The sequence below is a fragment of the Odontesthes bonariensis genome, chromosome 3 (genome assembly GCF_027942865.1).
Source record: "Odontesthes bonariensis isolate fOdoBon6 chromosome 3, fOdoBon6.hap1, whole genome shotgun sequence".
Taxonomy (NCBI): domain Eukaryota; kingdom Metazoa; phylum Chordata; class Actinopteri; order Atheriniformes; family Atherinopsidae; genus Odontesthes; species Odontesthes bonariensis.
This window is the reverse complement of record NC_134508.1, coordinates 23429097-23455170: the sequence shown is the minus strand read 5'-3', so window position 1 is coordinate 23455170 and position 26074 is coordinate 23429097. Positions and strand designations below refer to the sequence as shown.

Sequence of the window (26074 nt, the reverse complement as noted above, 5' to 3'; positions counted from 1 at the left end):
ATCCCCTTGAGTACAGCACTTAACCCCAACACACCATGGTAAAGAACCAGCCACACAAATAAGTGCCATCTGAGAATAGTAAGCCTTGTTGGATGATTAAACCGAGACAATGTCATTTAAACCTTGTCTGATAACTATATTAGCTTAGAGGATACTGAAATTCATCAGAGTTTTAACTAAATCCCTTGTTTCAAATAAGGCGGTAAGAGTTTGAATTACAGGTCAGTACAGTGCACACAGTAATAACATTCAGTGTGTGACTGTGCTGCAGTGCAACAGGAAGATGATGTACAGCGATGACTGCTTCCTGTTGAGATTATGTGGCACCCAGCACAGATGGCTCACTGGTTTGGAGGCTTAAATGCCACTCACTCTCCTCTCTGGGACCTTTTATTTTTGGCATAAGGCCCTAGGCTCAGTCTGTGCACTATACACTTGGTTTTAACTTCTGTATATCTGAAAGACTAAACTCACTGAGCAGCTCTTACTTTACATTTGAGTCTATTTTGCTGTTTCTTCAACACTTGTACATTGTATTTGCTATGGTGTTTTGCTAGACTCTTAAAATTCTAAAATGAGAGTGAGTGGAAATGGAAAAGCTTTAAAAGGAAAACATAAATACATGTTTTCAGCACTTTTTAATGGCATTACATTGAGTTGGACATTATTCTGCTACATCTCTATGCTACACAGTTTTTCATTTATCACTAGCTGTCTTGGAGGTCAGCCTCAACCTGCTCCAAGCCCTGCCTGCACCAGCAGCACTATCAGTTGTCTTGATGAATGTATACCTGAAGAGCACCGTGACCATTCTGAACTTGAGTTACCTCTCTGGTCCTTCTTGGGCTGTATCTTCAAATGCCCTTTCTCTCTCACCTTGTGAGCAAATGTACTTTGAGGCCTACAACTGACCTTAACATTGGCTTAATCACCTCTTCAGAACTCATCATCTTCAAGGCCTGGCGGCTATGCTAACAAGCTTTAGCGATGCTCCAGGGTCCCCTGGCAGCTCCACATCTATCCTCACTGTCAGAGCCGTGGAGGTAGTTTGGTGCCGTCTTCCCATTGCTGCAACTGGGCCTTGCTGTCTCAACACATCACTTCATCCACTTCATTGGGGCTCCCGCAGCACCTCAGGCATGTGACTACTCCCTAATGCTGGTATTAGGAAAGAAGGAGGGGGTTAGCTGAGTGTGCTCTGCAAATACTAAAAGGCTAACGACACAAATGTGAGATTATAGATGTGTGGTTGTATGTCAGGGGAGCACAAAAACACAGTCAGACAGAGTGAGAGCTAAATGAAAGGGAGCAGGAGATTGAAAGACGAAATGAAAGAGATAAAGCTCACTGATCGCTCAGATATTACATTTAACCCTTTGCTAATCTTCTCAGTGCTGCAGCTGTCAGGCAGCACTGGAGACGATCAGATCATGTAGAGAGGGTGTAAGTTGCTGCCCCTAGCAGTGGCCTCACAACAATAACATCAACAGCAAAAGCAGCAGGATGATCATTGCACTCAGCCTGGGAAATGGTCTTCCCACTTCCTCCACTAGTGAAGGCACTGGGGCCCGAATGCCAGCACTGATGAATGCACTTGGTAACCACTGTTTTCCTACACATTAATTCACAAACCAATACATAAAAGCGTTTCCAATATATTTCTTTTAGCATTTTTGAATAAATTAGGGACCAGAACCAATTTAATGAAGTACACCTGAAAAGATATCTCCTTGATTGACGAGATAGATTGAATTTTTTGCAACTATCTCATGAAAACCAAGGAATGACGCACCTCTTTTTCACCATTTAAACAAAGTAAATCAATTATCTACACTTTTTGTGGGCATGTCAGCCTCTTAAATGATTTAAATATTCCTCACATGAGTTAATGTTATCCTCTATGCCTATATAGACAAAAATGTAGCTTGACGTAAATTAGAAACATGGCCATTTGGATAGCTGACATATGTTTAAATGAACCTAAATGAGCCAAATTTATTTTCTGATCTAAGGCTAATTAATCTTTTGAAAATGTAGTTAGACATTTGTGTGTTATGATACTTCTTGGCCTATTTGCAGTGTTATATTGTTATGTTTATTACTGACAAATTCCTCGGCAATGTCTTCTTGAAATGTTTCACTTTATCCTTCTATAGCTCGTATAACGGCGGTTGTTAGTAGCTGTTGGTATTGGCTGAATAACATACTCCAGTTTAAATATGTATGTGTGCATGGGACAGCTTTAATACACAACTTGTCTGTGAGACTTAGAAGACTTCTTGTATTAGACTTGTCATCTTCCCTCATCCTGGTGATAGGTTACAGTTGGGGGTAACTTGTCTGAAAGTTTAATATGTAGTGTATAAATTGTATTTGCTTGGCTGTTAGCTGTAGCTTTGCCTGGCAGGACTAATAGAAACTCATCTAAAATGAAACAAGGCGGAGGAGGCAGCCTGATTAACTTGTCCTTAGGTCAGACATATGTGACTAGATAAGACACATGACTTGTTTGAGTTTTGCTCACAGTGTTAAATTGGTTTCCTTGGCTGCGGCTTCATTAACTTTAAAAAAAAAAAACGGGTATATATATGAAAGCCTTTTTTTACACTGTCTACAATGTGTTTCATCTCAGTTTTGTAAAATGCACATCTGAGTTTTTAATCTGCATGGCATCACTCATCCTCTTTGACGCTGCAGAGAGAATAAAATATGCATGCATTGAACTTAATCTCATTCAGCCACACTGCAGCTCTGTGTCTTATTATCTTGCTGACATTAAGTCTGCAGGCTGATTACAGCCCACAATGGTGGGAGAACTGTGAATGAATCAGGAAATAAAACTACACAGTCAAAAAAGTGTAAGAAAATAAGACACAGTGTATATGTTTTTTTTGCATCTAATTTTGACTGCATTAGACAGAAAAGAGAGGTGCATTCACTGAAATTTTGTGCAGTGTCCAAAGGTGCTTTTAACCCAAAAAAACCCAGTAAACACTGTAATTTCTCTTGAATATTCTCAGGGCAAATTAGCAGAGCTGAGGTATGAGGCTGATACAAATACCACCCTTTGCCTTCAGAACAGCTCCAGTCCCCCTTTGAATGCCATCCTACAAATCCTACAAAGTGTACGATGAGTGATATTGGATTGTTCCTCCTCTTGGAAAGATTGTACTTCTTTGAGGGATGTACTAGACACAATTTTTATCAAAATAGTTTACTTACCTACCCCGATATTCAGTTCACAACCATAGGTACTTGAACAGTATCATTTTAATAATCTTCAGATTCAGCACTTCAACACATTCAATTCCAAATAAAAGGATGGATACTATATTAAAGTGTCTGGTTCTTGATTTTTTATGATGTAGACACTTGGCTTTTAAATGAGAGATACAAAAGGCAGATGGTTTGCCAAAATTGAAATTGTTGATTCAAAACTCAAAGGTATGGACTGAAAGCTGTAAAACTGAGAAGCAGTATAATTGTGGATGAACAGGATATTATTTTCCTGCTTCAGAAAATCCTCCAGATGACTTCACTTAAGAATCCTCCCCACAAGCTGCATGTATCCTCAACAATGATCAAAGGAAGGTTTTATATCCATGACTTGCCAGAAGGTTCAAATGGCTCCTTGGCCTCAATAACAGGCTGCAGTTTGCAGAGATATACGAAAACATGTGGAGTTGTGGAACAAAGTTCTATGGACTAATGAAACAAAAAGTAGCTGGTGAAAGATGCATAATGAGCCCGCATTGCTATGTGTTTCACATATCACGTTGGCATTGTGGAACTTGGCATTGTCACCACTCAGCTGATCCCATGACACCGGCTTGATGTGTGTAAGCACACACTGATGCCGGTGCTGAGTCGCCTCTGTCTGGCATGAGTGAATAACCAGGGTTAAGGAGACAGCTTTGTTATGTGTATGACTTGTAAGTGAAGGCTATTTTGACTCAACCCAGAGCGTAATACATTATAGTATGACTTTCAGCAGCCACATCAAAGCTGTCACCAAGGCAGCTTTTTACCATCTCAGAAACATCAACAGAATTAAAGGTTTCCTCTCCCAAAAAGACCAGGAGAAACTCATCCATGCATTCATCTCCAGTAGACTCGATTACTGTAATGCTCTTTTAACTGGACTTCCCAAAAAGAGCATTAAACATCTGCAGCTCATCCAGAACGCTGCTGCTAGAGTTTTAACCAGGACTAAGAGATCTGAACACATCACACCAGTTTTAAAATCTTTACACTGGCTTCCAGTCAGTCACAGAATAGATTTTAAAAGCCTGCTGATGGTTTACAAATCCCAGAACGGTTTAGGCCCAAAATACATCTGTGATATGTTCAGAGAATATAAACCCAGCAGAGCTCTTAGATCCAAGGACTCAGGTCAGCTGGTCCAGTCCAGAGTCCAGACTAAACATGGAGAAGCAGCATTTAGCTGTTATGCTGCAAACAAGTGGAACAAACTGCCAGTGGAGATTAAACTTTCCCCAAATGTAGACATTTTTAAATCCAGGTTAAAAACATTTCTTTTCTCATGTGTTTATGCATGAAATCTGCACGCTATCTTTGAACTTATCTAGACTTATTTTTAGACTTGTTTTTAAATTCATTTAAATAATTGTATTTGTTTCTCTTTATATTCTTTTATGTATTTTTAATGCTTCTTCCACTCCCTGCTGCAATGCTTTTATTTTATGTAAAGCACTTTGAATTGTTTTGTACATGAAATGTGCAATACAAATAAATTTGATTTGATTTGATTTGATTTGATATAGGAATATAGATACAGTGCAAGATAAATTAACTACTCGTGTTAGGCCATCTTGGAAAAAGAGTACTCTTGCTAAGCAAAGGAAAGCACAACTTGACAATTACTTTCTCAAGTCCACTCAAAGTTAAGTTTGAGGCAAATTAGTTTTTAGTTACAGGCTTGAAAAAAGCTTCCAAGTTCAACCAGGAGAACTGGTTTATCCAAAATTTCTATCATATTCTGATGAAACTGTTAGGAGTATTTTCTATCTGACAGGCAAACCAGAAGAAACATAAACATGAAAAAGGAGTCTAATGTTCAGCATACGAATAGAAAGAGATTTCATGCCTGCTGAATGATGTGGCCCAAGGAGCAAATAAACTGTATTAAAAAAATGTAATCATCCTATAAATGACCTATTGAGGACTCTTTAATAAGAACCCAGGAATTAAGATAAAAAGGTTCAAAACACAACTCTTTGAGATAGTTTCCACAGACTGGGATTGTCTAGAGCCACGTCTCATTCAAGATGAGCACGGACAGAACAATAAGCCATAAGGAGGTCATTAGAAACACAAATTTATGCTGTCTCTGTTGTAGGACATCATCTAAATACTGACTCTCAACCGTGAAATGTGATGTATTTCTTCATATGTTAGAGAACCTGGAAATAAATAAGTGTGGCCGATAAACATTCTTTCAGACACATTGATCATGTCAGGTTTCTTGGAGCTTTAATGAGTGTCCTATCAATGCACTGAGATCGAGCGGTAGAGACAAGACATCTTCCCCATTGTGAACAGGCTGCGCGTGTCTGCTGGGCATAAAGAGGACACCTGTTGCCTCCACTGAAACAAACAGAAACAGACACAATATGTAAATAAAGAGCAGGAAACACGACCTGACCCAGTGTTACTCTGCCCCTGGGGGGACAGCAGAGGCCTATACACTTAATAGAAGATGAGACATTGTTGACCTGCAGTAACGCACTCTGTGGGAGAGTTTTGGAAACCTCTAATGTACACACTTGGCACCGTGCTTGCTTGTGCCCCTGAGTTTTGTAATTACGAATCAGGAGACAAGGATAGCTTTTAACATCTACTTTATACAGTCATTTTTCAGTGCTCGTAATTCCTGAGTTATTTATAATAATGTTAAGTTATGTGTTATCTATTTCAGAGATTACATTAAATTTTTAGGATTTTACTATTTCAGAATCTGAATCATTACTCAGCATGACATGATTCTTTTTACTGGATATGACCCTCACACTAGTTATCATTATTCTAATAAAAATCCATCTCTGTGATTTTTCATAAATAGCCTTGTATACCTGCAGTATGGCTTATTGTTAGGGATTAGGGTTAGGTTTGGGGACCCTCAGGTAGAGGAAGTAGCTCTCATGCAGCACAACTTGCCCCCTCAAAATGTCGTTGTCCTTTAACTCTTTATTTTGAAACGTCATCTTGAATGCACTGTTGGACTGTGCATGAGTGGCTGTGACTGTAGTCCAGTCCCGCTTGCTCAGTGGATGATCCTTCATTTCCTCTCTAATCCACAGGCCTCACCATGTGTCCCCATTGAAGGAGTCCCAGGGGATTGACCTATATACCTGCTGACTCTTACTGACCTGTCACTGCCATTGTATGGTTCAGCCTAGCACACTACTGACACATGTGCTCGGTCACACCTCCCACTGTGCATTTAAACTACTGCTCATTCTGGCTGTGCATAATAGAAATGGATATGGTGGTTTAGAGGACTCTGATCGGGGTTCAACAGAATAACCTGCCTGACAATCAGCGATTCTTACTTTGAATGCTGCTGTTGCGGAAAAAGTCGTGGTTATTTGTGGTGGATTTAACAAGATTATTGCAAACTCTGACTTTCATCTTTGTTTGCTTGTGTGTTCATCTGTTTTTGCTGTGTGGCTACATTAAATAACTCCTTTACTGGTTTTGAACATGTTTATGTCTTACCAAATCTGGGTATTACATTGTGACTGATATATTTCCCCACTCACCCTGAGCTCACCCTGTGCACACCTGCTTGGCAGCATGCCCCTGTGCACGTGGTGGTTAATAATTCACACTGACCCTCTGCTCCCGTGACCTTCACTTGTTACAAATTAATTATGACCTCCTCTGTTGTATGCCTCATTAATCTCTATAAGACACAGAACTCAAAGGATTATGATGATGATTTTTCCCTTTGTTGTTGCAAAATGCAGCTGCAATCCTTCAAATTACACTTTGTAGTTACTAGAAGGTTGAAGTGGCAGCTGCTTTTCTTGTGCAGTCTCAAAAAGGATTGATGTTCAGCCTTTACCGAGGCTAGGTTTCCGAAAAAAGATGAAAATGTGATTGTTAAATTTCTTGGGAATAACTCGTGTAAGAAGGAGAACAGTCAAAGTTTGACATTTGAAAATGCAATTTTGCAGGAGAGGATTCTACATGACACTTGTCTGTGTTGCTGTAAATGTTTTACTTTTCCCCTCCATAGCTGTCATATTTCCAGCTCCTCGAATTTCCTTTTTTTTCTGTTTTTTTGTGGAATGAAAACCACCACATGTATGCCCTATCCCCAACATTTTAGCCATAGCATGCTGTTCGAAATACCATTTCCAGAACTGAGTTTGCGTCAATGAAAGAGTACCTGAAATGCATGAACGGCCTATCTTCCCCTCCCGGTAATGAGTACCTAAAATACTATATCTCAGTGAAGTCTGTGACTGCATTTAATGACAGCTGACATTTCTTGCTCACAGCTTGTTGTCGGGTCCTGGCAGAGACACCATGTGGAGGAATGACTCTTGCTGTGAGATGACTGACAGTGAGAAGGCAATACTGAGGTTGTGTAGCGTACGCACAGCACTGCTTGCACATGTGTTTCTACCCTTTTTGGAGTAGCAGTCAATATAAATTGGTGTGTGTGTGTTATAAGTAAAAAAGGACATTGGGGCATGTCGCTCTCACCATCAGCTGTGCAGAGAGCTGACATAAATGAAAAAGGCTGATGTTTCTTGTCTCATCAAAGTGCAGTGATTAGCAGGAAGCTGGAATCTTTGTGAGTGCACCGATTGTTTTCCAGGTCTGTGCATTCATGTTAATGTGTGGGTGTGTATGCTCCCACAGGGTTGCATATTCCTCAAGAAACTGAGTGCTCTCTGGCTCCCTCTATGGGCAAGAAGTGTTAAAGCTTTCCACAATGTCTTACCTCACCAGCAGTTTTGGGTCTGTAGCCCTGCTGTCAGTGTTATTTTTGGCATTTATTTTTTTGCCATAATTTCGTGAATGCAGTTAAGGAGTCTGATTTGAGACCAAGATTCTGAGCTGACCTTTTATTTGAGCTTTGCAGAGAAAATAGTGACTTCTCTGTCATGTTTGTAAGACATGAGGCATTCCAGCTCAAGCTTACTGTCATTAGAAACCAAGCTTTCCTGTGCAATGAAGGACTTTCACTCTGGCTACATCCTCTTCTAAGAAGTAGTTTAATATATTCCACATAGTTTTGACTCTGTATTCTTTTTTTCATGAAAACATGTTTCCGTTCTTCTTTGGCAAGTTTCCACCATTAAAGGGGAGACTGAATTGGTGTGTTTCAGTCTGTGGGTGCAGTCACATTATACAAATATGCAAAGGTTTGTCTCAAATTACAGTTATTACTTTTCCACAGTCAGTAACAGTCTTTTATGTGATGTCATTTTGAGAAAAAGCTTTTCATTTCTAAATGTAGATTATTTGAAAGTGACATACATGTATGTTGAAATCAGCTTGAATTGATATCTTTTTGTTCTCATTATCCAACAGAGAGCTATCATCAGATTCTACTAGTCTCCTGACTCTCGTAGAGATTTGTTTTCTGGTGCTCAACTTTCCCTTTTTTTTCTCCACTCTCACTCCATCAGCGTTTCCTGCTGGCGGCAGACAGTCCTTTTCAAAATAGAAGGGGAAAAAAAAGCCTTAAAAACCTTTCACTACTTGCTAAGTGCCAAACAGCACTGAGACTAATTTAGTGACTAGCTGGACTAGTGAAACATTTAGAGGGTACTGAGATATTTCCCTTAGGAGTCGGTTGCAACCAAAACAGAGTATTGTGACTCACTGGATGTTAGCTGCTGGTAAACGCCGGCTGTTGGTTGCATTTTTGGCTTGACATTCTCCTCCCATCGAGCTTTCCTCTCTACACTGTTATACAGGGGCAGCAGCACTGCATGCTTGGTTTAACCCAAGAAAAAAGCTGTTAGTTTAATGAAATACAAACAAGCCTGAGTGTTTTTCTTTTTCACTTGAAATGATCAAATTTACAACCAGACCATTTTTAAGCATTGACAAAAGGCTGCGTTTGCAACATAAAAAAAAACCAGGGCTATGAGTGTTGGACAGAACAATGGGAAAAAAACAACATAATCTGCATGATGTGTAAACAGGTAACCATTTGCCTAACATGTGGAAGATGTGTTCCTGCTGCCTCTGAGTGGCTTTATGTGTACCCACGTTGAAACGAGTGAATTCATTCTTTCAGAAAAAAATGTTCTGCCTCTGCACCAGCAACAGCCAAGGCTTGAGGCATTATGTTTTCTGGTTATCTGCGTAGTTCTCGTGACTGTGATATTGGTGGAATTGATTTAAATCTGGCGCAGAAGTTCACCTGGACTCATGAGCTGATTTGAATGGCTGGTTGCTCTTGGAGAAAGCCGACGTTATCGTACAAAACTTGTTTTTTTGGCCATAACTCAAGAATTGGAGCGCAAATTATGGAAACGTTTCACACAAATTTCTAAAAGTAAAAAAATTGCAGTAATTACATTTTATGTCCAAAAAGGCAAAAGTCAGCCTCATTATTAGATCACAACGTTCTTTAAAATCACTTTTCATCCCGTTATGCAACAGCATATTTTGCTCATCTTGGGTTTCTATTTTTAAACTGTGGTGATTGTATTCATCTTCTATGCTGCTTGGCTAAAGATGAGTGTGAAGCATTCTCTCTTTAGCTTTACAACCACGAGGTGGTCATTCCAGTCTTGTCATTCTAATTGTGGTATCTCTTGTTCATGTTGCTATCTGTAACAAGACTCTGCAGGGGACTCCAATGTGTGCACATTTACCCGCAATACGCTGAATCCTAGTTATATTTAATAGTGCGTTTTTACGTTTTTAACTTTTAGAGGACTTTTTTTTCTATAGCTCCATCTGCTGCTTTTGAGCTGGCGATTGTCATACTTCATTTTTGTGCTTATTTCATTAAGTGTATTGTGTACAATCCTTTATCAATTGACCCACCAAGAACCCCATCTGAGTGTTTTTTGTCTTTTACAGTACAATGGCTGCTGTAAGCCTCAATTGTCACGAGGTGTTTACAGTCTGGATAATAGATTTACTTTCTTTCATGATTTGGTGAATATCGTCCCAACAATACCTGCACTTACACACGTGTAGTGAGATATGCACAGAAACTTGCAAGCACAGACTCAGGTATCTTACACACACACACACACACACACACGTGAGCACAGACTCATTGTGTGAGTGATCAGGGCCGTAATGAGACAGCAAGCTCCTGCGAGAGTGGGATCAATCTATAAGGATGGGATCAATGTCTCTGACCTTTTCTTTGTGGTAACTTGCGGCGTTCAATCTCTCATTATTTTGACAGTGAAAGGGCAGCTTTTCCGGCTCGGAGCCAACAGGATGGAGCATTACTACAGCACACTGCCCATGTTCACAGTATCAACATTAGTCTAGGATGACAGTCAGGCTCAGACACTAACTGCCCTCCCCGCTTCGAAAATTTTCTATTACATCAAACACTCCAAAGCCTTTTGCCTTAGCTGCACTGTTTTAAAACTCAAACTCTGCAGGTGCCATGATTGTGCTTGAGGTCATTTTCTGTGTTTATGATGTAACATATCATGAAGAATTGCACAAGCCAGTTGCTGTTGTTTTTCTCTGGAATGACACAGGGCAATGTGAGCTTTACACATGCATGATTTGTGATTACACATGCATCAAAGGAAATCAAACAGATAAACCATAATCAAAGAAAACATCCTACGGGTGTGTTATTGAAGCAAGGATATTTTCAACTGTGTGTTGAAGGGTTGTAAAACTGCATCTCAGTATGGGTGTGTGTGCTCAGGAATCTCTGGGAGGAATCTGCAAATGTGTATCCAGATTTGAGGTGCATTGAACTAGGATTAGAGAATGAGTTGTATTCACAAAATCTCAGTGTGCATCTTGAGATTATTTGTCTCTACGGCCCCCCTATGCTCTAACTAATGAGTCTTTAACTTCTTGTGCCAACACCAGAGAGAAGAGTCTAATGTGAAACTTTTCCCAGCTGAGACTGTGAATGAAAAATGCATAAAACCTATTTGCAAAAGGCCCAAATTACTTGTGGACTCACAACATGTTTAAGATTATGTAAATGACAAACTCTTCAAATGTAATTGACAGATTTCATGTCTCTTGTCCCTTTTATACGATTTACAGCCAATAATAAGTACAAGTAAAGTATTCAATGAAATTACCGATTCTTTAGCAAGATGATCCCATTAATAAACTGAGCCTGATGCCATATAACTGTGCCACACAGAAAATGAATCCCACAAAACCCTGAAAATAAAGAAATCATAATATCTAATCAAGGATTAAAAAAAATAAAAAAAATCGAGAGGTATGCCAGTCTCTTTATGGTTAAAAGTTTAAAAAAAATGTTATCCCTGCTTAAACATGAAATTTTATTTCTTTTTTGCCCTTTGTAGTTTTGGCAACAGTTACATTTGTATGTACTGAGCTGTTGGCGATTGCCAAGGTGAATTGACTGCTCTGTTTTCAGGGTACATCGAAGGACTGTCTCAGAAGCTCAGTCTCTTATGCGTACATGATTTTCTCCACACTGTGTGGGTAGAGGTGGGATGCACTGCCCACATGGCTCAATGCTGTACAAGCTAAAGCACTCTGCATGAATAATTTGCTACTTTCAGCTTCAGTTTGGCCTTCCTCTTCTCTCCCTTTCACCCACGCAGTCATGTTATGCTGATTCAGAAGCAAAGAGGAGTTTGGCAGTGCCAACGTGGCAGGAAGAAAGCTGCCACGTAAAAAAAAAAAAAAAGAAAAAAAAAAAGTTAATTGGTGTCTAATTTAGGGGATTTTAATTAGATTCTGTCCTTTATGAGCATGCCCAAAGATGAAGATTTGGCATGCTTTTGAGGGAGCTGAAGGATGTGAGTCCAGATTTCAGGGATAGCAATGTTATCATATGCATTCATGCGTGAACATAGTGGACACACAGAGCATGTCTGCGCCGTCTATATTGCTGCATAGCTTCTGTAGTTATCTGTCAGTCCCAGTGTGTAATAGCTATCCACCAACACACAGTTGCTGGTCGTGAAACAACCAGCACAGATGGCTAGTTCTGAGAACACTGCACCTGTTTATATATAGCTCCTCAGTAGAGCATTTGAGAGATATGAAAACAAAGCAAGTCTGTCTTTTTGGCAAGCCACTGGCTCCTCATGGTCTCACTTGAGACAATAAATTCCTGACAGATTTTGGCACAAAAAAAACTATGGAAATATCGCACCTGTAAAAATAACATGTAAGACTAACTATATTTTGAATGTAGCCACTGTGTCAATCTTTATTGCATGATACTAGGAATGGCTTTTTGCCAAGCTAAGAGGTTTTTTTAAAGTTTTTAAATTTTTTTTTATAATCTTGTTAAGAGGGTTATTAGCAAACCAGCACCTCCTAGTTAGTCACCATGGTTTTCAACATGACCAAATGTTTGCTAAACTCTCGTTTTTTTATGTTGCTGCTTATATCGTGTTGACTGCTGCATTATGAAAGCTGAAATGCATATTTTCACACAATTCATAATCTAAATTGGATCATTGCTAAAGGATGGTGATGCATGATTCATCACTCATATTGCATAAGTGTCCTAATTGAGTTTTTATGAGGTGCCTTATTTGCCACTTAAGTGCCATTGCAACGTGCTGTGTGACATTCTGTCATTTACAAGCTACTGACGGTGTGATTTGTTACATTTTTCGATATCATTTGTAAATTTTACGGATGATATGTTGTCAAACAGCAGAGTCTAAATGCTCTCATTAGTTTCAATTTGATCAGCAGCAGACAGCTTTTTCTGAATAATCTAATCTACTAAATCTGCACCGGAGCATTGTATCTGCTCTGTATAAAACAACTGGGGAGGAAAATCAAACAACTAAAATGAGGGATATAAGGTAGGCTATGTGTATCTCTTCCTAATTTGACAATTTAATATGTATTTAGATACATAGGTAAAGAAACAATTTCGGGATTATTTGTTTTTAAACAGCACCAATGACTGATGCGGTTTGAAATTGTTCTTTATATTTCTTTAACATACAGTAGATTTTCAATTTCCTTTAAAAGTTAAATCAGTCATATCCTGTAAATGTGCTGTTTGTTATCTACCCTCATATTGATTTGTTTAATAAGAGACCACAGAATCACAAATACCTTATGACAAATCAAATTCAACCTCGGCGTCTATGTGGCGATGCAATCACACTTGAAATGTGAATTGGGTTCTAATTCGTATTAGAACATCTTCACACCCTTACCGGATACCCACCTATCGATCAGCTTCATATGGATTGTGAATTACTTTTGATCAGTTATCACCTGTTCTTATGGTCAATAGACAACAATGGCATGGAGAACATGAATGTATTTTTGTCATGACCACTATCATCAAAATTGAACCTCCTTCTCCGTCCTCTTCTTCTGCCTTCCTACTCATCATCCTGTGTATCCTTCTCTGTTAAATTTGAACTGAAGCTTTATCTATGACCACCCACATTGGTGTTTGCCTACCCAGTCCTTATAGATCACTCTGTGTTCACAAATCAGTTGTGCTGGACAGATCTGAGTTGTGTATCCTTTGAAATGGCCAGTGAGTCCCCCTCTGATCAGATTCTCTAACAGGTTTAGAATGAGGTGATAAAGAAGGGAGACTGTGTCCTACAGCCAGACCTTAATATTGGAGACTGTGTCTATAGTTTTTAGATCCCCGCTGTTGTGTTAAGCTGGTCTCTGCTGACCTAATAATTGTGTCCCTGTCATTCTATTGTCACAGCCCGGCTCTAAGGCTGCAACAAAAATGGGAGAAAGACGAAAGTTTCCAAAAATAACTTTTATTTACAAAATAATCTAAACTAAAGAAACGTGGAAGTCAGTTGTCAGTCGTGTATGCATGCCTGAGTGTGTGAATGTGTAAGCGATCAAAACAACAAAACAGCAGCCGCCCTGCAAGTCAATCACAAGTCAGGAGGGGTCGAAACTTAGCCTGGCGACGCCATCCTACGTACTTCCGCCCAAAGATTTTGGCTCCGCACATAGTCTGGCCAAATCCCCCTACCTCGGTTCGCTCAGTGTTTTGCCAATCAGCAAACAGTTGCGAGTGGTGACGCAGAACTCACGCGCGGAGTCCATTGTAGTCCATATAATTGTAGTTCAACCTCAGCGGAAATAAACATGGCGACGGAAGAACGCTAGAAGCTATCCATGAAGTTGTCTCAACTCTGGAGAGCATTACACAATTAAAACAAGAGCAAGAGGAATGCCTCTTCAATATTGTTAGTGGCAAGGATGTCGTAGCTCTCCTTCCAACTGGCTTTGGGAAAAGTTTGATTTATCATAATGGTACCGGTATAATGAAAGCGGATGTGGGAAGCGTGATTCGCGAGCTAGAGCCTCGCGAGAGTAAGCATGAACCTCGGCGCATAACCTACGTCCTTTCTAAACATTACTGATTGGCTAAGGGAACTCCAATGAATTTAAGTTGCTGAGTAAGGTCCCACCCTCCATGGAAACGGATTCCTCTTGGGTTTTTCCAGACTGTTTGACGGAGTCAACAGTCGGCTTTCGCCCAGGCTAGTCGAAACTAGCAAGAGGGGAGCTTTTGAAGCACAAGTCCCAGGTGTGGCTCAATCAGTCTGACGAGCACTCCGCCTTCCTCTCTGCAGAAGGGAAGAAGCAATAAAGAGAACAGGGACAACTAGTGGAGCGGAGGGGTCGTCACACTATCTTGCTTGAAATGTTGGCTTTTCTCTGCCATGTCTGACTGTATTTAGTTGTTGCAATTTGAATTAAATGAAGATATTTAAAAAACCAAAACAATCATCAATTTGCAGCCTTTTCTGGCATCTTGACTGTTTGCACCACAGTAAAAATGTCCTTTAAATTAGTCAGTGAGCACCTGCATTGTTTTTATTCAACAGGGCATGTTGTTAAATCTTCTGTATTTATGCCATTGAAATATGACACCAATAAAAGACATGATTTATTGGGCAGATGGTAATCAGCAACCGAGGTGTTTTTGAGGTTATTTGTTTTGCTGTACGAGTCTGTGACACAAGAAAACTCCATCTGCAGGCCTGAGGCACAGATGATTATCATTAGCACAGGGCCGTGTTGCAAACATGCCGTCTCCATCTCTGTTTTCAGCTTTCATAACCTGTAATATGACCGTTTCATTCCAGTGAGCAGTTTCATCGATCAGTTGCATTAACCTGAAATTGAATCTGCTTCTGTTAACATCCCGTCTTTGAGGGGTTTTGTTCTGGATGTTTAGCAGTGTCAGAATCTATAACTTATGGCCAAAAATGGATTCAGTGAGGATGTCTGTGAAGGGCAGACCCTTCTCTCATGCAGAGAGAGTTTGCTGTGGGCTCTGTAAAAAGTTTAATGATAGTTGCAACCCTTAACAGATGTGATCATTTGTATTCACACTGTGCTTTCCTTTGTGTACCCTGTTAGAGAGTGCTTTATGTTGTCAAATGATTAAGTCTTCTTGAAGAGATGAAAGACCCTGTTTGTACAGGCTTTCATGCTCCCAGTTGCTCAGAATGGCTTCTACTAAGTCCTTGGCGCTTCATGAGCAAAACTAAAGTAAAAACATTTTTAATTATTTTGTCAAACTAACTGACGCATTTATAATTATGTATTCATCAATCACCATGTTTAGCAATTAAGTAATGTGTTGACGCAGTGTAAATACCAGATATTCATTGTACCATGTGTACTTTGTCAGAACTGTTTAACTGTTTGTCTTTTTGTTTGCTTATTATTGGCATTGGTGGTGGAGTCCAGATCATTCTCAGTTTTGATTAATTTCTTTTTACACATGAAAACTTGGTAAAATTTGAATAAGAAAAGAACACAATTATTTACAAGTTCTATAGACCTAGAAAACATATCAAATGTAGAAAGTGAGACATCTTACTATTTCATGAAAAGTATTACTTTATCTTGAATTTGATGGCAGCAACAAGTCCGAAAAGTTGGGTCAACACAATGTTTACCACTGTGTAGCATCCCTTCTTCTTGTAACAACAGTCTGTAAATGTGGAGACCAGTTGATGGATCTTTGGAAGAGGACTGTTGTCTAAGTCTTGTTTGATATCGGATATGTAGCGACTCAACACTTCTGAATCTTCTTTGTTGTATTTTGCATTTCAGCTGGTATGAAAGGTAGGTCAGTAGGGCACCAGGGCTCTTCTACTACAAAGTCATGCTGGTGTGAGAGATGCAGTATGTGGTTTAGCATTGTCTTGCTGAAATAGACAAGGCCTTTCAATAAAAAAAAACATGTTGCCTGGGTGAGAGCATATGTTGTTATATGTTGTCATATCTTTTCCAGATGTGCAAGTTGCCAGTTCCATAGACATTAATGCAGCCCTATGGTCTTTCTCCTCTTTAGTCTGGAGGATGCAGCATCCATAAGTTCCGAAAATAATTTAAAGTTTTGATTTCCCTGACTACAAAACAGTTTTCTTTTTTGCCTCAGTCCATTTTAGATTAACTTTGCCCAAAGAAGACAACAGCATTTCCGTATCCTGTTTATATATCGCTACCTCTTTGCATGCTAGCTTTAACCTTCATTTGTGGATGGCACAGTGAAATATGTTCACAGGACATTATTTCTGGAAGTGTCCTTGAGCCAGTGATCATTTCTATAACAGAATCAGGCCTGTTTCTAATGTAGTGCCACCTGAGAGTCTGAAGATCACTGGTAACCAATAGCGATTCTTGGTCATGTCTCTTGTACACAGAAATGTCTCCAGATTCTCTGAATCTTTTGATGATATTACATACTGTAGGAGATGGAATATTGAAAGTATTTGCAATTTTATGTTCAGGAAAATTATTTTGAAATTGCGTCATAAATTTGTAGACAGATTTTTTTTTTGTAGTTTGCAAAACTTCTACCCATTTTAATTCTGAGACTTTACTTCTCTTAGGGGCTTTTTTAATCCCTTATCCTTTTACTGACAGTTAACCTAATAAATGACAATATATTCCTACAACTTCTTGTTTTCAGTACCACTTACTTTTCCTGCCTTTCGCTGCCTATTCCCAACTTTTTTGAGACGTACTGATGTTATCAAATTCAAGATCAGATTACATTTTCTCGGAAAAATTCAAATATCTCACTTTTAGCATTTGATGTTTTTTATGTGTTATACTGTGAAATATTGGTTTGTGAGATTATTGCATTCTGATTTTACTTCAATCTTAAAAAGCATTCCTACTATGAATTTGGATTGTAGTTTGTCATGAAAAACAATGTTCCTTTTTCGTAACTTGTTTTCTTTATCCTTGTCTTTCAGAAGAAAGAATGGCTATGTTTAAACTGCCAGACACAGAGGGCTTTGTCAGGAAGCTTGGGAGATATTCCAGCTCCTATGGCACCGCCCCTGGGATCCCCCCGACCATCTGTGCCAGCTAGTCAGCAGCCATCTCAGCAGAAAACACCCAATCAACTTTCAGGGCCAAGGGCCACAGGTCCTCAACAACAACAGAAACCAGCGGGTTCCCAAGTAAGTGGCCCACTCTCAAATGTGAAGCAGGCTAGGCCTGCCCCTCAAACAAAGAGTCTAAGCCAAACTACCCCTCAAACCAAGGGTTCAACTCAGCCATCCCCCCAAGCTAAGAGTCAAACACAGCATTCAGCTCAAAGTAAGGGACCTGTTCAAGTTAAAGGTCCTAACCAATCACATGCTCAAAGTAAGGGCCCTGCACAATCTGCCAACCAAATGAAGGGCCCAAGTCAGGCCAAAGGTCCGACTCAGACAAAAGGATCTGCTCAGCCCTCTGCTCAGACTAAGGGCCCTTCTCATTCCTCTGGTGCCAAGACCTCCTCCAGCTCTGGTAAAGCTGCACCCAACCATACCAAGGCTGTCACCTCTTCAAAAACAGTTCCTACTCAGTCTAAACCCACAGGTAACAACCAGGCTCGCAAACAGGCGCAAAGCCAGGAGAAGGCTAAAGTCACATCTAAATCTCTAAAAGAAGACGTCAAAGCCTCGGCAAAGAAAGCATTGTCAGAAACTGTCGCTTCACCAAAAGACATGAAGATAACCGAAGAGAAGTCAAGACACCACGAAGTGAGCTACCTGCAACTTCCCCGCCTTCACTTGTTACTCTTGATTCACCATTTTGATTAATTTGCTTCATTCAAATAATTGGAACCATTTCCAATAATCATCACTTTGCTCTTCATGTTTTTTTCTTATTTTCCTCTTTTTTCCTCTATTTTTGATTTTTACGATCATCCTTTCCATCACTCAACTTTGTTAGATTCTCTCATGGTTATTCTTTGCATTAATTTATTTATAATAACCTGGTACTGTTACCAGTGCAACGATAATGAGTTATGTCTGCATATTTCATAATAACATCATCATGCCTTTAGTGAAAGGATTTCTTGTCAATACAGTTGTCTTCATCATCAAAATGTCCTTATTTTCACCATCTTCATATTTAACATCTCACATGAGCAATATCATGATCGGCAGCCTCCATCATCATCCTTTTCATCATCATCATTGCCTCAGTAGTATTTCCGGTCCCCTCCTTCATTTTTCTGCTTTGTTTTGGACATCTTGATTTTGTTTTGTAACAAGCACAAGCTTTTTGTGTAATGTGACACCTCGTGATGATATTTCAAGCATTCCAAGCATGTTCGTTATTCTTCAGCGGTTCGAAGAATGCAATGGAGAATGCGTCAAAGGTGGCAAAGAAGCATGTGACCAAATGACATTTGTCTGTACATTGTTTGTATGTCCAACTGTCTGTTATATTCACTGTGTTAAGTGTATTTATCCATTTGTATGCGCATAACACCAAAAGGCAAACTCAACCCAAATCGGTGTTAATTATCAATATGGTTAATAGTTTTGACAAACTAAGAAATAATTGTATTTACAAAAAAAAGTAGAAAATTCATATAGAGATTGATTACCTTTTTCTTTATTTTATTTTACTGTCTTTGACTTTCGAAACCACAGAGAAATGCACAGTTAACATTTGGGTTGATTTTAGCTTAAAGTGTTAAAATATCTTGTTGGTTGGTTATTTTTTTTATTGTGATTAACCTCTAATATATTACTATTACAGACTATTGCATCTGTATTAGGTATAGTAAATTGATTTTACTCTCAGTCATCTAGAAAGGCTTATAAAGATGTCAGTGCTGATGAGCTGGATGAAATAGTGGGATGTGCACTAAAGTTCGTACCAAACCTTATGAGTTAATAACGAATGTCCTTTTTGGCTTCTGACCATTCTTATCTTTCTCTCTTTCTTTAGGAGTACAACAAATCGAGTACACAGAGTTTAAGTGACACTGGATACTCCTCAGATGGGATCTCCAGCTCTCAAGGGGAAATTGTTGGTCAAATCCAGGAAGAAGGAGTCAAGCTCAACGAAAGAGCTGGTTCCATTCCCTCAGAAATCACCAAGTTAGAGAGCTCCATGAAACCTCTGCTAGAGTCGAAGACTATGTCAGACCAGAAGCACAGGCCTCATTCACTTTCTGTGGCACAAGAGCGGGACTACAGTCCCGAAGATGCAAGGGATGAATCAGAGGATGACCTTAGTTGTAAGCTTCGGCACGATTATGTGGAAGATAGCAGTGAAAGTGGTCTCTCACCATTGCCAGTAAGACAGAAGAAGTCACATAAAGATTTAACAGATGAAGAGTACATGAGGAGACAGATTATGGAGATGAGCGCTGATGAGGAAGAATTGGAAGAATATGGAAACCAGAAAACTAAAAAAACACATAAGACCAGTGGTGATTTAAACAAAGAGAGAAGACGGCTTGCTCACCAGTCTAATAGTTTTGAGGATGACACAAAGACATCAGAGGGTGCTTATAAGACAAATGAAGAGGAGGATGTTGTTATGGCTGGAGGACTTCGCCGTTTTAAGACCATTGAGCTGAATAACACCAACAGCTACAACCGAGAAATTGAGCTCAGTGCTGAGCATGACCTAAGAGAACCAGAGCTAGAGATGGAGAGTCTGACTGGTTCTCCAGAAGAGCGGTCTAAGGGAGAATATTCATCCACTCTACCAGCCACCACCCCCAGCTACACCTCTGGAACGTCCCCCACCTCTGTGTCATCCATGGAGGATGACAGTGACAGTAGCCCTAGTCGAAGAGCAAGACTTGAGGAGGCAAAGCAGCAGAGGAAGGCACGACATCGGTCCCATGGGCCACTGCTCCCAACTATCGAGGACTCATCTGAGGAGGATGAACTGAGAGAGGAGGAAGAGCTACTTAGAGAACAAGAGCAAATGAGAGATCTAGAACAACAGAGGATTCGAAGTACTGCCCGGAAAACAAAGAGGGATAAAGAAGAGCTGCGGGCACAAAGACGCAGAGAAAGGTCCAAAACTCCTCCTAGTAATCTTTCTCCTATTGAGGATGCATCACCAACAGAGGAGTTGAGACAGGCTGCAGAGATGGAGGAGCTTCACAGATCATCATGCTCTGAATACTCACCCTCCATGGACTCGGAGGCAGAGGGTTTTGAGATAATTGGTGGAAAGTTATACAAGTCAGGGAATGAATTTAACCTTCCAACTTTTACATCACTCTACTCCCCAACAGAAAAGACAACAGCAATGTCACCATCTGACAAAACCTTAAAAAGTGCAGAGGAGGTCTATGAGGAGATGATGAGGAAAGCACAGCTCATGCAGAAGCAGGGTCAAATGATTAATCAGCAGAAAGTTGCCCCTCAGTCAGATGGTGGACATCGTCTTGATGCCGGAACTTCTCTAACCCCTGGCTCAAGCCCAACACAGGGTGCTGCACCTGTGTCATTCTCCACAACAGGCAGTGATCCAAGAATTGCTGGTATTCATGCTGCACAGCATCTATCAAAAGAGACACAGAACAGAATGATGACACAGAGTGCCAAAATTGAAGGTGTTGTTGGAGTTGCCACAACCAAAGCCCAAATAAGTCAGGCTGCCCCAACTCGACAGGCAGGTAGCGCGGTGCCTGCTGGCAGAGCAGGCACCCAGAGGCCAACACAAGCAACACCTGACCCCGGATCATCCTCCCTGACCTCGAAAGTCTTTTCTCTTTTCAAAGGTCCTAGCCCCCCAGTTTCTCCCACTGCTTCACCGACGCAAAGCCCAGCACATACTTCTCCTCGACCCACTAGTGTTAGCGGCAGGCAGCTGCCATCTTTGCCTAGTGGTACTACATCAGAACCAGCATCCCATGGAGCTCAGGCACCTCAAAGGGCAATGTCACCACGTCTTATGCGACAGCAGTCCTCTCAAGATTCTCCAGTGATGGTGCTAACACTGGCCTCCTCCACTTCCAATCCTGCCAAACCACTTACTGTAAATTCCTCCACTTCCCCACTGTCATCACCAACACAGGTCAGTTGTAAAACATTGTATAGCTCTCAGCCCCCTTCGACAAGTTCCCCAACATCGCCACAAATACATCACTCCCAACAACCCCTAAAACATTCTCAAAATATTGAAAAAGTAAATGTTGGTATTAGTGCTGAGACCACAAGTGCACATAGTCGTGGCTCTATGGAAAATATAGCTCGATGTAAAATCTCCAATATTCCAGGCGCTTCGAATATTGTTGGTCAAGGCCAATTACATTCAAGCCCTAATGTTGTAGACCTGAGAGCCCCATTGAAGCCAGCTCCAATTATAATGACAGACCAGGGCATGGATCTAACATCCATTGCCTCTGACACAAGACGATACTCTTTAGGAGCAGAGCAGTCTTCTGGTAGACACACAGCAGTGCAGCCTCTTATTATGAACCTTAATGCACAAGAGCAACCTCACATATCTATATCAACACCAACAACTGTCAGTGTCACAGTTGCAGGCTCAATGTTCATGTCCCAACCCAAGCAACCGGTCGTGTATGGAGATCCTTTGCAAAACCGTGTGGATCTGGGGCAGGGTGTTGGATCAGCTGTTTGTTTAACCCAGAGTAAGACTCCAATTACTGACCCATCTATTCCCAAAATTGATGCCTGTCTGGAAAATCTTGGCTTACAGCAGCAGCAGCTGCAGTTACAGCAGCAGAAGCTCCTGCATCAGCAACAGCTTCTTGAGCAGCAGCTACAGCAGCACCATCAGCAATCTTCTTTTGCTCGCTACAATTTAGCTAATCAGGTGCAGCCACTGCTGATGAAAAAAGACCTTGTAGTGACCCAGACAAGCACTGCCCAGCCTGTTGTAACTGCTAGTGCCATACCTAGAATATCCCCTCTGGCTCCACCTTCAGTGTCAGGGGCTCTTACTTCCAATGTACCCCATGAAATGTATAGTGGAGTTGCCTTAGAGCTAAAAAACAAGCCAACAGTAATGAACTTATCCACAGGTAAGCCACATGTTATGATGGTGCAGCTTGATGACAGTAACACATCACAAGGGGGCACAGTGACTCAACTGGTAAAGAGAGAGGAGCAGCCTCCCGCTCCTCCTCCTCCTCCTCCTCCTCAGGTCTTGGATCTAACTGGACAGATCAAACCAGAAAACCAAGTGGCATGTTGTGATGTTGTTTACAAACTGCCCTTTGCTGGTTCCTGTTCTGGGTCATTCACTCATAAGCCCACCACAGTGTCCTCAGATAAAAATCCCACCTCTGAAACCTCTCAAGCAACCCACCCTTCTCACCAACCACACTATAGTATCAGCCAACAACAACAACATCAGCCTCCAGTTACACAAGGATTAAAAGAGGAACATAAACCATATCCACCATTTATAGTCCCTTTAGGAAAAATACAGCCCTCAATTTCTGATACTAATCTGCCTTCCATGACTGATGCTGGTCACTACCAGAGTAATATCCAGGGGGGTCTGGCAGTAGATCTTAGCAGTATGAATCAGGCTTATGATGGTGGATTCCTCGGCATGGGAGCACAATATGGTTCTTACACAGACTTACGTCACCAGGGGGATATTGCAGGGCCTTCTTTACCCCTTCGCCGATATGGCTCCATGTCAAATATCAATTCCGACTATGCCTACAGTTCACGTGACCCAACAGTATCACAGGACGCTAATCTGGCTCAGTACAGTGCAACCACTGCTCGGGAGATCAGTCGTATGTGTGCAGCTCTCAACACTGTGGACCAGTTTGGAAGCCGTTATGGAAATAACCCTGAACTGATGGCATATGGAGCTGGAAGGGGTGGACCTTTAGCAAGGTTAAATCTCCAGCAAAGTTTAGCATCAATTAGAGCTAATTTACTTTATGGACCAGATGGAAGACCAACAGCAAATGGCCAAACCTTGACGAATCTAATAAATGCTAGACAAGCAAGTATACGCGCCTTGTACCCTGCTGCTATGAGAGGGGGTGATGGCATGACTTATTCCACCATAAACGCTCCCATAGCTTCAACTTTGCCAATTACTACACAGCCTGCTCCTGTCCTGCGTCCCATGCCAAGGGGTATTTACAGACCTTACCCTACAAGTGTAACTGCTGTACCTTTGGCTAGTCTTACCAGGTTGCCTCAAGCTACTCCCAGGATGCCTCTGTCCATACAAGGACCATATTCTTATCCTCCTCCAAACCAGTATCCTCCTTCAGCCACACCATCAGGAAGTGTTCCTGCAGTAAGTAGCTCACACCAGGAAACTGCAGTGTATCTTGGAAAGCCTTTAACAGTTGCTGCACAAACAGCTGCAACCATTCCACCAACCAAATCAGCAGCACACTTTGGTCCACAAAATGCATCTGCACCTGGTGTTCAAACTACAGTAGATCAGCAAACAGATCCCACTCAACTTACCCCACAGAGTATAACACCTCTCTCTCAAGCTCAAGGCCAACCTCCAGCTGTCCAGCCAATACAGTCTCAAATGCAACCCCAGCAGTTACCTACTCAAACTGAACCTTTATCCTTGACTCAAACCCAGACTCAAGCTCAACCCAACAGTCAATCACAGCCATTAGGAACTCCCCAAGCACCAACTTCCAAACTATCTCCCCCCATGGATGCACAGAAAGGTACGGAAGACGAGAGACTGAGTCAGCAACAAGAGCACGTGCTGCAGCTAGAGCGAGAACGAGTTGAACTGGAGAAATTACGTCAGCTTCGCCTGCAAGAGGAGCTCGAAAGAGACCGTATGGAGCTTCAGCGTCACAGGGAGAAAGAACAGCTTATTGTTCAGCGGGAGATTCAAGAACTGCAGACAATCAAACAGCAAGTCCTGCAGCAACAGCAAGCAGAGCGGGAGACACAGCTCATTATGCAAAGAGAACAACTGGCCCAGCAGAGAATGCAACTTGAGCAAATTCAGTCTCTTCAGCACCAGCTCCAGCATCAATTGGAAGAGCAGAAAAGGCAAAAGACTGCAGCAGTGGAGGCAGCAGCTGCAGCAGCAGTAGCTGAGGCAGCTGCGGCATCAGCTGCTGCAGCAGCAACATCTGCCCAGGGTGCTATACAAGGGGTAGTTGTTGGAGGAGGGGCCCCTCAGGGGTTCATTATCTGTGACCAGAGTGGTAGAGTCATTCAGCAAGATGGACAGAGTGTTCAGTTTTGGCAGGATGGACAAGTGGTTCAAGCAGTGGTTGCTGCACGACCTATTCAGAGCTCTGCTTCTGAAATGTCTCTGAAGAGCAGTGACAAACAGGCGGATTCTAAGATCATGAAAAAGCAGAATTCCATGCCTCGGCTGAGGGATGGTTCAGAAGAGGACGCTGTTAAACGAATTGCAGACAGTTGTGTGCAAACAGATGATGAAGATGGAGAGGACCGATTCATGAACAGGCGTAGGAGAACAAGGCGCATTGCAGACTGCAGTGTGCAGACTGATGAGGAAGATCAAGCAGAATGGGACCAGCAGCCAGTAAGGCGCAGACGATCTCGTGTTTCCAAGCACTCTGAGGCCAGTGGTGAGGCTAAATCTGATGGATCGGCTAAAGTGGCTTCATCAAGTATAGCTGTTCAGACCACAAATGACTCTTCGTGCCAAACAGAGCCAGACCAACTAGGTAGAGTTTCTCCTGCAATCCATATTACCATGGCAGAGACCTCAAAGGTTGACCTATTACATTACATTGCGGCTCCTGAAAGGACTCATAAAGGAGAGAGTCTGGCCTGCCAGACAGAACCAGAGTCTCATTCTCAGGGAGTAGTCACCCCTCAACTGAGTGTTCCTACAACTATCAGTCCATACTCTACAAGTCTGCATATAGTAGGTGGGAACACATCTGACCCAGTCTCTCCTAGGCTCCAAGGAGTTGCGAAGTTTGAAAGGAGGAAACCAGACCCTCTAGAAATTGGCTATCAACATCAACCAAACGAGTCTCTATCTCGCCAGCCTCCTAAATCCCCTCAAGTCTTATACTCCCCGGTATCTCCATTGTCTCCTCATCGCATGTTGGAGACAACATTTGCTTCCCAGGAGAGGCTTAACAAGGCCCATGTTACACCTCAGCAGAAGGCCTTTACAGCTGAATCCCCCCAACGCCACCAGACGCTGCCAAGACCCATAAAGAGTGTGCAGCGCTCCATGTCGGATCCAAAGCCTCTCAGCCCTACATCAGAGGACCCTGCCAAGAACAGGTTCTCCCCATATCATCAGCAAGCTCTATCCAACAGTCAGGTACGAAATCACCACTTATTGTCCAAACAGATTTTATTAGGTATATATGTTTGAGGAGAATGTTTGTATTCATAAGCAAGTTTTCTTTCTTTCTTTCTTTCTTTCTTTCTTTCTTTCTTTCTTTCTTTCTTTCTTTCTTTCTTTCTTTCTTTCTTTCTTTCTTTCTTTCAATTGAAAAATTAAAGATTAAACTGAATTTAAATTAGGGTATATAATCATCAAAATCATTTTGCTAGGCGTCCAAAAATCCATCTTTTTTTTTACCAATAATAATTAGTCTCTTCAATAGCTGTGAGTGTAAAAGCATTGTATGGACATGGATAATAACACAGGATCTGGCACTTAGGAGGAAGTGACAGAA

The 26074-nt window shown here is 41.3% G+C and overlaps 1 protein-coding gene across 5 annotated transcripts in view; it reads left to right on the top strand.

Moving 5' to 3' along the window:
* The window catches only part of bsnb (bassoon (presynaptic cytomatrix protein) b), a 69792-nt gene that overhangs the window by 33159 nt on the left and 10559 nt on the right, over positions 1-26074 (top strand). For 4 of the 5 annotated variants that reach the window (XM_075461115.1, XM_075461113.1, XM_075461112.1 and 1 more), the window contains exons 4-5: positions 17424-18200; positions 19405-25713. In XM_075461115.1, the coding sequence (XP_075317230.1) occupies positions 17424-18200; positions 19405-25713 (7086 nt within the window). The remainder of the gene's footprint in view (positions 1-17423; positions 18201-19404; positions 25714-26074) is intronic. The other variant, XM_075461116.1, reaches the window with a different exon arrangement.